This window comes from Bidens hawaiensis, unplaced genomic scaffold, assembly GCF_021521415.1.
Source record: "Bidens hawaiensis isolate Kalapana, Puna unplaced genomic scaffold, B.hawaiensis_p1.1 tig00001179_1, whole genome shotgun sequence".
NCBI lineage: Eukaryota > Viridiplantae > Streptophyta > Magnoliopsida > Asterales > Asteraceae > Bidens > Bidens hawaiensis.
The window spans coordinates 3,352,245-3,364,363 of record NW_027491068.1 but is presented as its reverse complement, the minus strand read 5'-3'; the positions used below and the strand labels follow the sequence as shown (position 1 = coordinate 3,364,363).

At 33.7% G+C, this 12,119-nt stretch overlaps 1 protein-coding gene across 1 annotated transcript; it reads left to right on the top strand.

Moving 5' to 3' along the window:
- The first annotated feature begins 1,317 nt into the window (after positions 1–1,317).
- Positions 1,318–6,460, top strand: LOC143562847 (formin-like protein 14). Its single transcript, XM_077050542.1, has 16 exons — positions 1,318–1,390; positions 1,491–2,194; positions 2,261–2,482; positions 2,693–3,912; positions 3,989–4,109; positions 4,204–4,275; positions 4,385–4,483; positions 4,557–4,598; positions 4,688–4,768; positions 4,853–4,903; positions 4,981–5,062; positions 5,178–5,272; positions 5,357–5,545; positions 5,650–5,718; positions 5,802–5,868; positions 6,027–6,460. Exons 1-16 carry the CDS (start codon positions 1,318–1,320, stop codon positions 6,203–6,205), a joined length of 3,366 nt encoding a protein of 1,121 aa, XP_076906657.1. The 3' UTR covers positions 6,206–6,460.
- Positions 6,461–12,119: the final 5,659 nt, after the last annotated feature.

Below are 12,119 nucleotides of genomic sequence, written 5' to 3'. Positions count from 1 at the left end.
CAATAATTAAGTGGAAGCTTGAAAGGTGTTTGTAAACTAAGTATTCTACTATAAATTAATAAAATATTAATTAATATATGAATTAATAATTATTAATTTATTGATTAATTAATAACTCTTTTAATTAATAATTTTGATGGTCCCAAGTGTATTATTTTATAGAGTTTCTATTGTATAACCCATTTAGGTCATAATAAAAACCTTAGGGGTATTTTGGATGTAAGTAAAATATTAATTGGGTCAAACTAAAAGAATGAAAAAGTTGGAATTTGTCATGATGCCCAAAAGAAAAATAGATGAAACAGGTTGAGAAATGTTAAACAGGGCATCGATACACGTATTTAAAATGCATAGTCAACCATCATTCAAAAAAAAAATTAACTCATCTTGACCTAAACTCATATTAACATTTTTTTAATGACTCATACCTATCCTGACCCTAGCCAACCCGACACCCAACCAAACCATTTAACCCAACCCAATCCATCTATCTTGCCAAAAATATAATAATATTAAATTTGGTATAAGATCGGTTACAATACCCACCAAATAACGGAAACCAAAATTTGCAATATAAAATGATACAACCATTAATTCAATTCAATTCAAATTCACTGTACAAATTTCACATATAAACCCATCCTCTGACTCTTAATCCGATTCACCATTGCATTGCATTGCAGCATCTCCTTATGATGATCAAGCCCTAAATATTTATGCGTTTGCAATTCGAGATTTCGATGATAAGCGAATGAGATTTGTCTTTCTTATGATGATCAAATGTGGTAATTCTGTTACTGCTTGTTACAATTAATTTAATTGTGTGCAAAGCATACATATATTGGTTAATTTTACAACTTTATTTGTGTTTTAATTTAGGGCAATTGCATTATTGATCTTGTTGAGTAGTTGAAGAAAGTCAGGTCACTACTGTCTACACAACACTTTGTGTAAAAATACTAATGTACATGTCATAAAAAACACCGATTATCATTCATGTTACGCATTAATTTGTTTATAGTCTAACTATAGGATTATACGTCTTATATGTAACATAAATACAAATTCAACCAGTATAACAAGTATTAAGGTGCATATGTTTGTATATTCAGTGTAACAAGTGATACAAAGGTTATTAAATTATCATAAAACATTATATCGTGTGCCAAAGCTATAGTATATCATTTTCATTGTATTTTCTTATATGCTAGCTATTGATGTTTGAACCGTAAATAATGCTTACTTATCAGTGATAACTTATTTGTTTCCTCAGATTTTAGCTCTTTAATACGTGGTAGTTGGTTGGTTTGATGAAACATGTCTCTTCTCAGAAGGTTCATTCATAGAAAACCGCCAGATGGCTTGCTTGAGCTTGTTGACAGAATCTATGGTATTTAACCACCATTTTTATGCTTTATCCACAAATCCATTTCATTTTAGTAATTTTGTCTTCTTATTTATGAAAACCTCTCTATGCTAATTACTTGCAGTTTTTGATTCTTGCTTTTCGACTGAAGTTCTACCTGAGGGACTCTACCAACTTTATTTACACGAAATTAGTAACGAGTTACACGAAGTGTTTCCCGAGTCATCTTTTCTTGCGTTTAACTTTCGAGAAGGTGAAAGAAGGAGCCAATTTTCAGAAATACTATGTAAATATGACATCACTGTAATGGACTATCCAAAACAATACGAGGGTTGTCCTCTATTACCGTTATCTATCATCCATCATTTCCTCCATGTCTGCGAAAGCTGGCTTACTCATAATAATAATCAAAATGTCATTTTGCTTCATTGTGAGAGAGGCGGTTGGCTAATTGTAGCATTTCTTTTAGCCAGTCTTTTGGTTTACAAAAAACTGCATACTGGAGAACGAAAAGCTCTTGAAATTGTTTACAGAGAAGCTCCAAGAGGTTTATCTCATTTATTGTCACCTTTAAACCCGTACCCGTCACAGCTTCGGTACCTACAATATATATCTAGAAGAAACTTATCTGAAGAGTGGCCCCCACCTGAAAGAGCTTTGTCTTTAGATTGTCTTATACTCCGTGCTATTCCAGATTTTGATAACAAAAACGGTTGCAGACCGGTTATTAAAATATATGGCCGAAATCTTTTTAGCAAAGACGGGCTTTTGACACAAATGATATATTCAACTCCTAGAAAAGGTAGAAACCTTCAGTATTACCATCAGGTAAGACTTCTGTTTTTTTTTCGGTTTCTTTTTTGTTTCTCATAATAATTATTTGACATGATGCAGAGGCAGAATGATGTTATTAAGATTGATATCCAGTGTTTGGTGGAAGGTGATGTTGTACTAGAGTGTGTGCATTTAGACATTGATTCTGAGAGAGAAGTTATGATGTTTCGCATAATGTTTAATACCGCGTTTATTAGATCAAATATTTTGATTCTTAATCGTGACAACCTGGCCACGCTTTGGGACTCAAAGGCACGGTTTCCTAGAAGTTTTCGAGTTGAGGTGAATCGTTATGTTTAGATTAAGAGAAAATTGCATAAAAAGGTAACCAAGTTTGGTCCAGTTCCTATATTAGCTAAAGAACTTTCTTTTCAACCCATAACAGTTCTAACTCTTGCCACGTTAATGCCAGATGAAATATAAGTTGGACCAAAGTTGGTTGCCTTCTTATAAAACATAGCTTATATACTACTACTGTTCTGTATGTAATAGGTTCTTTTTGGAGATGTTGAGAATATTTCAACACCTAAAAGTCCAATTACAATGTTTAATGGAGAACAAAAAGGCGGATTGCCTATTGAAGCTTTTAACAAAGTTGAAGAACTCTTTAGTGGGATTGAATGGAGTGATGGCGGTGATGATAGTACTGCTTTATGGCTAGTTAAACAACTGTCAAATTTGAATGATGCAAAAGAATTATCAATTCTGAGGAATACTAATAAAAGTACATATACTTCACCTTTAGGCTCTGAGGATGAAAATACTCCCTTTAGTGTTGCTGACAGTTTGGATTTTTTAAACGATACACCTACTCCGACTGCATCCCCGGTTATCTTTCCTGATGAATCATCACCAGTTCAAGCTTCAGTTGAAGATGTTTCAACTGCTTTTCAACCACCTTCACTAGCTGCTGTGCTTCCGTTGCCACCACCTCCATTACCACCACTTTGTTTAACTTCTAGTAATTCCAAGAGTCCACCGTCACCTTCAGCATCGCCTCCTCATCCGCCACCACCACCACCATTGGCACCATCACCGCCTGATGCACCTTCTCCTCCACTTCTACCAGGGGTGTCGCCACCAACACTGACTGGTGCACCTTCTCCTCCTCAACCACCTTCTAGTGCACCTTCTCCTCCACCACCACCACTACTTATGCAGCCGCCTGGTGCACCTTCTCCTCCACCCCCACCAATACTTATGCAGCCGCCTGGTGCACCTTCTCCTCCACCCCCACCAATACTTATGCAGCCGCCTGGTGCACCTTCTCCTCCACCACCACCACTACTTATGCAGCCGCCTGGTGCACCTTCTCCTCCACCCCCACCAATACTTATGCAGCCGCCTGGTGCACCTTCTCCTCCACCACCACCACTACTTATGCAGCCGCCTGGTGCACCTTCTCCTCCACCACCACCACTACTTATGCAGCCGCCTGGTGCACCTTCTCCTCCACCTCTGTGCGGTGTACCAGGTCCTCCTCCACCGCCAGGTCACAGTGGCGGTGGTCCACCGCCACCTCCTGGGCCAATGGGCTCTAACGGGCTGCAGCAACTTAATCAATCCAGTGGACGCTTACGTCTTTCTGGTTCTTTGAATAGTGGAAAAGGTTCTAAGAAAATGACTTTAAAGCCGCTGCATTGGGTAAAAGTTACTAGAGCAGTGCAAGGGAGTTTATGGGCTGATCCTCAAAAACAAGAAGAGCGGTCAAGGTAATATCTGTATATCCGATACAGAACATGTATGCAACTAATAATAATAATATGTTGTTTTCTGAGTGTTTTGTAGGGCTCCTGAAATTGATATATCGGAGCTTGAGAGTCTGTTTTCAGCTGCTTCTGTTTCAGACAATAGCAAAGGTGGAGCTCGCCGAGGTGCAAAAGTTAATAAACCTGAAAAAGTTCAACTGGTAAGTGGATTTCATTTAATGTTTATCAAATTGTGAACAATGTTATTTCAAATGTAGTTATGGTTAATAGTTTTATCTTAAATTTGATTTTCAGGTTGATTTGCGTAGAGCATATAACTGCGAAATCATGCTTACAAAGATAAAGATTCCTTTGCCTGATATGCTTGTAAGTTCATTCTTCATGCAGACGCTTACTTCATGTTAGTCACATTATATTTTTCTTTTTTATAATTTTCAAAGTAGTATTTAGTTATTTAAAAGTTCATTCTCATTAGAATGCCATTCTTGCGTTGGATACTTCTGCTTTGGATATAGATCAAATAGAGAGTCTTATCAAATTTTGTCCCACAAAAGAAGAAATGGAAACATTAAAGGTACTCTGTTATTAGTGTTCTCGATCAACAAAACGTTATCTTTTCCTGATAATTTATGATTCATTTGTCCCAGAACTATACAGGAAACAAGGAAATGCTTGGAAAGTGTGAACTGGTATTTTACTCTATTAAGGATTATGAATTGCCCAGAAAACAGTTATTACTTAATATATACGTAACGCACTTTGGTCCATGACCTTTTAGTTTTTCATGGAGCTAATGAAGGTCCCACGTGTTGAGTCAAAACTTCGAGTATTCGCATTCACAATTACTTTTACCAGTCAGGTATATACCTTATATTTTTTAACCATTTTCTAAACATTATTGTTAGTTTTGGCTGTCTATGCCTTTGGTTTTAAAACTTTTTAGGTCAGTGATTTAAGAAGAAACCTTAGTGCAATCAATGATGCTACTAAAGAGGTGATCTGTTTTCAAAATTTGAACATATGTAATTTTATTGGATAATAATAATAATAATAATCACATGTATAATATAGGTCAAGGAATCTGCAAAGTTGCGACAAATAATGCAGACGGTTCTTACACTCGGAAATGCATTAAACCAGGGCACCGCTCGAGGTACAGTTAAAAATAACATCTGAAGTTATAATAACTTGTTTGGAGATTTTATAATTTGTGGGCCCCGTCAATCGTTTCATGGTTCATACAAACAGATGAATGATTTGTGTTACAGGATCTGCCATTGGATTTAAATTGGACAGTCTTCTTAAATTATCTGATACACGTGCAAGGAACAACAAGATGACTCTGATGCATTATTTATGCAAGGTGAGCTTTTTTTTAAAGATTATATGTATTATTCTTATACATATATATGTCTAAGTTTATAAATATCTAATTTGGTTTCACCAGCTCCTTGCTGAGAAGCTGCCACAGTTGCTAGATTTTGACAAGGATCTGAGTCATTTGGAAGTCGCTTCCAAGATACAATTGAAGACATTGGCTGAAGAAATGCAAGCAGTGAGTAAAGGTCTTGAAAAGGTTGAGCAGGAACTCACTGCCTCCGAGAATGATGGCGATATATCTGCTGGCTTCCAAAAGGCGAGTTCTTTATTTGAAACAGATATTATATCAGAAAAGATATAAGAAAACAAGAGAATGCAGTATGTAACTAATGGGTATTTTGGTAAAAACAACACTTTTAGGCATTGAAGAGTTTTCTTGATACCGCTGAAGCTGAAGTGCGGGCCCTAATCTCCTTGTATACTGAAGTGGTGAGTTTTCGGTTTTCCAGTAATTCCTAATATTCTTATAAACATGGTGATGTTACTCTCTTTTAAGAATATATGGTTTGCAGGGAAGAAATGCAGATTCACTTTCGCAGTATTTTGGAGAGGATCCCGTTCGATGCCCCTTCGAGCAAGGTTTGGTCTTGTTTTGATTTGTGTTATGTCTTATGTCTAACGAGTCAAATGGGTAAACATAAAAAAATGGTAGTTAAAAGTTGTATATTTAATCCATACAACTTATAGTTCCAGTCTTTGTGAAAGATCTCATGTTCGTTTTGGGTTTGTACATGCAGTAACACAAATTCTGGCAGTGTTTGCTAAAATGTTCAAGAAAGCACGTGACGAAAATAAACAGCAAGCAGACGCCGAAAAGAAAAGATTAGAGAAAGAAGCTCTTAAAGAACAATCATCTGCCAAAAGGACTTCAAGGAAGGAAGCTGCTTATTCTCATAAAGACTTAAAAAAAACATGATCTGTGATAAAAAAACGAGACGTGGGTAATTAAAATCAATATATGACTCCCATAAAGTCAATAAGAGACCGTTGCAGTTGGTGAAGCGGTCTAGTGAAGTTGGTTTTGTTTCGGAAATGTACATGAAATGGAGCAATTTGGGATCCTTCAATTTATATGTATCTCCCTTGTATGTATAGAGATGTTGACTAGGTAGTAACATACAAACTTTGTACATAAAAAGATCAACCGACTTGGTTTGTTAAGACTTGTCGACTAGGCGATTAATATGAAGAGTCCAACCGGATAAAACCTCCCAAAAGAAAAGCGGGTTAATGTTACAAAGATATAGCGGAACTTTGTGATTACAACGGAATGGCTTGATGGTATTATGATTGGTAATGATGCTTCATCAGTATCACATTAATGCATGTTTTAAATATGACCAATTTAAAAAGAAAACTCTACAATAAAGTATGTTTGAGTGGGAGCAAGTTTAGAGAAGTGTATAGTGATTTCAACTTTCAAGTAGCAATGCCATACTATTTGTAACATTGAAAGATACAAAAAATTCTTGCATTTTGTAATATTTTACTAAAAGTCAAAAGAGTTGACCTTTGTTGGTTTAATATTTTATTAAATGACAAGCAATAATCAACCCGGTCTAGGCATGCAAATAAGCCGAATGAACATGAACGAGGGAATGATCATGTTTGTTCATTTAACTGTAATCGAACATGAACCATTAATGGAACGGATTTTTGTGTTCATGTATGTTCTTTAACTAAATGAACACGTTCGTGTTTATTTATATTGAACAGATCACAAACTTAAACAAAGAAACATAAACAAACACAATTGAACATACATAAACAAATACAAAAAAAACAAGGATGGAAAAGGCCAGAAGGGCGATGATATACCAAACTTGTAATTTAAAATTTAAAATGCTAAAATTAAAGGAAAAAAAAAACATAACATAAATGCAAAAAATTGAATTTATGACAGCTATCTTTGATTGAAGTGAGTAAACTTTGTAAATGGCTTCTCGGATGGGATGAAGAAACTCTTTGAATGACTTCTAGTGTGACACTAATACCAAACCGAAGAGACACTAGTATCCGATGTCCAAAACGCCACCTTGTTTTTTTGTTTCTTTGTAATAAGTCAAAAGCATTATGATATATTAGATAAAAAGAAATAATGAAGTAGCAAACATAAATCGATGGCTTATGATTTGTTAGTTAAATAGAAATCCACCTGGCTGCAACAATGCCTTTAATTAACATATTCCAAATGATTTCCATGGTGAACTTTTGAAATGTCAGGAGCATTTGAGGGTATTTGTAAGCTATGTAAAGAGAGTTGTACATTTCCCAAAGAAAGGAGTCCATTAGTTGAGAACATGACAGGGCAACCACTGAGTTATATTAAATGTTGTATATATACGACATTTATATTTCTTCCATACTGAGATAAATAAATGTTGTTTGTTTGGTTGGTTGGTTAGTGGAATATTCAACAATACTTAATTTTGATCATGCGTCCTGGATTTATTTCTGATGTCCGCGTCATTTTTATTTGGACTAAATGTTTTGAAGAGGTTAGTTAAAGTGTCACGTCACGTCATTGTCACGTAGGCAGTGAATTTTAACTACTCAACCCAAAAAACTAATGTAATTGAGATGTTAGTTAATCATCAAAATTCATTATTTTCTTACTGATCATTTATTTAAGTTGACATAATACATTCTTCTTACCGATTATTTTATTTAAGTTAACATAATACATTCTATAAATAATAAAAAGAATGCATACAATAAAAAATAAATTAAATTATGGGTCTTCTTTTATTCATGTAGGGCTTTTTATTATTTAACCTTTCTTAAAAAGCCCAAAAAAATAGCATAAACCCAACAGCCCAAAAAATAACCTAAACCCTAGTACCCTACTATATATCTTTCTTCTCATTCATATTCAGACACACACACAACAATAACACACAAAGAAAGTTTCTTGATCTCTTGCTCTGCTATTCTATCTTTCTTTTTAATCTCCGTTCGGGTTCAAATACTGAAAATTATTTGCTCATCATTGTGAATCCGACACCGGACACGCTTACTCAGGTTTTTTGTTTGTTTGTTTTTTATGAATTTCGATTAATTGAACGTGAACATAATTTTAAACTGTTGACTCTGATCAACAGGCCTATACACAGCATAGCATCAAACATCAGACACTTATCACCCGTGGTGGACCCAGGAATTTTGGATAATGGGTCCCTGGTTTTTCGGTTTCAGATCGGTTGTTCAGGTCGGGTCGAGGCGAAGAAAATAATAAAAAAACAATATCATAATAAAACACACGTAATACAATGTCATTCGTAACAAACAAAAAGTTACAACTCTTAAAATTGTTCCTTAGAACTTTAAATTTTTTTGAAAACAAATGCAAGTAGCTCTCTTTTCATATAACAAATGCAAGTATCAATAAAACTTCATCTCTTTAACCAACATGATAGGATGAAATTGGTTTTCGTTCGGAGAGATCTCATGGAAGGTCTTCCAAATCAATTTTATTAAAAGTATTTATTGAAGAAGATAATGACTCAACTTTCTTTTCAATAAGGATTGCATAATTAGCTCTAAAATTCAAGTTTTTAACAAAATAAGACAATCTAACAATTTGATAATTTATACAAAACTATTTGAATTAGAATGATGAAATTAGAACTAGACAATTTTTAAAGGTTTAAATTAACTAAACTAATTGAATATGAACTAGTTCAACACTTTTAGTATGGGTTCTACTTTCTAGTATTTATGGGGTCCTTAATACGACGCTTCTAGTAAATTTTTAAAAAATGTTGGCGTCCCGGGACCCCGATCCACACTATAAGGGTCCGCCCCTAATCGTCACTGCAGTCAACTATGTTGACTTGTATTTGTCAAGAACAACAGAGGAAAAGGACTTTGAGGAGAATCAGATTAGGGTATTTGCATTGGTGTGCCTTTGGTCTACGGCCCTATACATAAGTTAAGCCCTCTATCTCAAGAAGGTTGATGTTCGAGATTCAAAATTCACCATCTAAAGTTTGTTAAATGTGTTGTTGAGTTTCATCTCATTCTTGGACCGATTGACAAGATTCATATCCCAATCGTGTTCATCTTCTTTGGGTATTACGAAAATACATTGAAGCCAATATTTTTCCAATATCCAAAAAATCACTCAGTCAAACAACTTGGTAAGGTATTTTTATCTTTTAAATACTCTTATTTATTTAACTAATTATTTTATTTACTATGCAGATACGAGGTTTCTGCAGTATCTCCCTAGTGAGATTGCTGATAGTCTTATATTTCTCGACATTAGTTAGTGATGACTTGTTTTTAGACACAACTGAGGTATTACTTTTTGATATAACGTTTTTATTTTCACATGACTGATTTTTTCCATGTTTTTTAACTGCTAGGAAAAAGTAACCGACTGCATGGCGCTTATTTTCTCTTTGTTTCAAAGTTTCAAAGAAATCATTTCTCGACATTAGTTAGTGATGACCTGTTTCTAGACTTCATTTTAAAATTCCCCATGTAATATGATCATAACCGGATAGTTGTTGGTTTCTTTTCTTTTGAGGAGACTATGATATGTTTACTTACCTATTGCTATCGATTTTAAGGATATCTCCGAGCTCAAGCTAAGCTTAGATATGTTTAAGGTTTTCTTAAAATATATAAAAATAATTATAACGCATATGTATATAAATTAATTAATGAGCAATAATAAATGAGCCGTGCCTGAGCTTGTAAGTTGTTAGATTGGTTTTTAATTTAATTTTTTAGCTTAACTAATAGAGTACCATTAATTATTTATCGTTAACTCTTTTGATTAATTATTTATTTTTTATATCTAATTTTGTTTATATGTTCTTAATCAAGTTAAAATGATTATTAAACTAACAGAAGTTAGTTGTTTGTTCAAACTATTCGTTCATGTGGTTATTCTATCATCGTTAAATAACCTCATTGATCCAACTTCCTAACTCATTTTTAAAGCAACCATATTTTTGCATCTTACAAATAAGGTTAACAAATTCGCTACTGCGTTGATGTAATTCTTTGGTATTGTGTTTTATGACTCCACCGGTCCCAGCCCAAACTAACCCTATAATAATATTATTATAATACGGTGTCGGTTATTAGAACTCCGAGTAATAAAAAATAGTGAACCCATAGAAAAGTTTTCATGTCCGCCAGTGCCTCAGCTACATGGACTCGAAAAACTGAAACTTAAGCCAAAATGAATTCGGAAATTTGAATTTGTGATTTCGAATATTTCGGCCTGATATTCGATAATTATTTATTCATATTTTATTTTTCTAATTACTTAATTGGTTTGTTGAATCAACACGCCCATTAGAACCGAATTTCAATTGTCGAGTTATTGTGTATATCAGTTCGAATTTAGTTTCAAAACTTCAAATCCGAATCATGATTCAAGGGTCAAGTTATTCTACAATGGGTAATAAAAATAAGAAGTGCGAGAAACCATAAATAATTGACATGTGTCAAGTAAGGACCAAAGAAAAAGGGTATAGAGGTAATTGTACACATTTTCTCTCTCCACATGCAAAACACATGTTAATATCCTCGTCATTTTAGAGCGTCTATAACTTTTTCGTATGATATTTAAAAAAAAAAAAAAATTCATCGTAATAACAAGCGTTTTTTTATCTTTAATATGAGTTTGATTTTTGTTATATAAAAATTAAACAAAAATTACGTCATTGTGTCTTTTCGCACACCATTGTGTCTTTTCGCTTGTTGTTGTGTCTTTTTTCGTCATTGTGTCTTTTCACACATCATTGTGTTTTTTCGCTTATCATTGTGTCTTTTTTCGTCATTGTGTCTTTTCGCACACCATTGTGTCTTTTTGCTTATCATTGTGCATTTTTTCGTCATTGTGTCTTTTCGCACACCATTGTGTCTTTTTTCGTCATTGTGTCTTTTCGCACACCATTGTGTCATTTCGCTTATCATTGTGCATTTTTTCGTCATTGTGTCTTTTCGCACACCATTGTGTCTTTTTTCGTCATTGTGTCTTTTCGCACACCATTGTGTCATTTCGCTTATCATTGTGTCTTTTTTCGTCATTGTGTCTTTTCGCACATTATTGTGTCTTTTCGCTTATCATTGTCTTTTTTTATTATTTTGTCTTTTCGCACATCGTTGTGTCTTTTCGCTTATCATTGTGTCTTTTTTCGTCATTGTGTCTTTTCGCACACCATTGTGTCTTTTCGCTTATCATTGTGTATTTTTTCGTCATTGTGTCTTTCAACCAATCATTATGTTTTTTTAAATACTAATAACACCGTTGTAATAATAATATGTAAAAATAATGATAAATAACAACAAATTATCTAATACATAAAACACAATGATTAATTCATGTTACACAATAACTTGAAATGTAAAACACAATGGTGAATACGTATAACACAATGACCTAAAACGTAAGACGCAATGGTGAACACGTATAACACAATGACCTAAAACGTAAGACACAATGGTGAATATATATAACACAATGATTTGAAACGTAAAACACAATGGAAACAACATATTACACAATGAACAACAAAAAAACACAATTAGAAAAACCCATTAATTTTTTTTATTTTTATATAATAATATGATACTCATATTAATGATTAAAAGCGTTTATTATTATGGTGAATTTTTTTTTGAAAAATAATGTTGTATGAAAAAGTTATGAACATTTTAAAATGATAGGATAATTGACATGTGTCTTGCATGTGGAGAGAGAAAGTCAATAAATGTGGGTTATTACATTCATGCCATTTCCATCAATTTTTATTTATTAAATTAATCTCAGTCATTTAAATCTAAGATCAATGTACTGAATTACTTCTCAC

Bases quoted from the DNA above. Each gene is read 5' to 3' on its own strand.
- LOC143562847 (XM_077050542.1), top strand. From the start codon at position 1,318: ATGTCTCTTCTCAGAAGGTTCATTCATAGAAAACCGCCAGATGGCTTG. The intron at 2,483-2,692 runs GTGAATCGTTAT...TGTATGTAATAG, and splicing joins CTAGAAGTTTTCGAGTTGAG to GTTCTTTTTGGAGATGTTGA. The intron at 5,063-5,177 runs GTACAGTTAAAA...TTTGTGTTACAG, and splicing joins AAACCAGGGCACCGCTCGAG to GATCTGCCATTGGATTTAAA.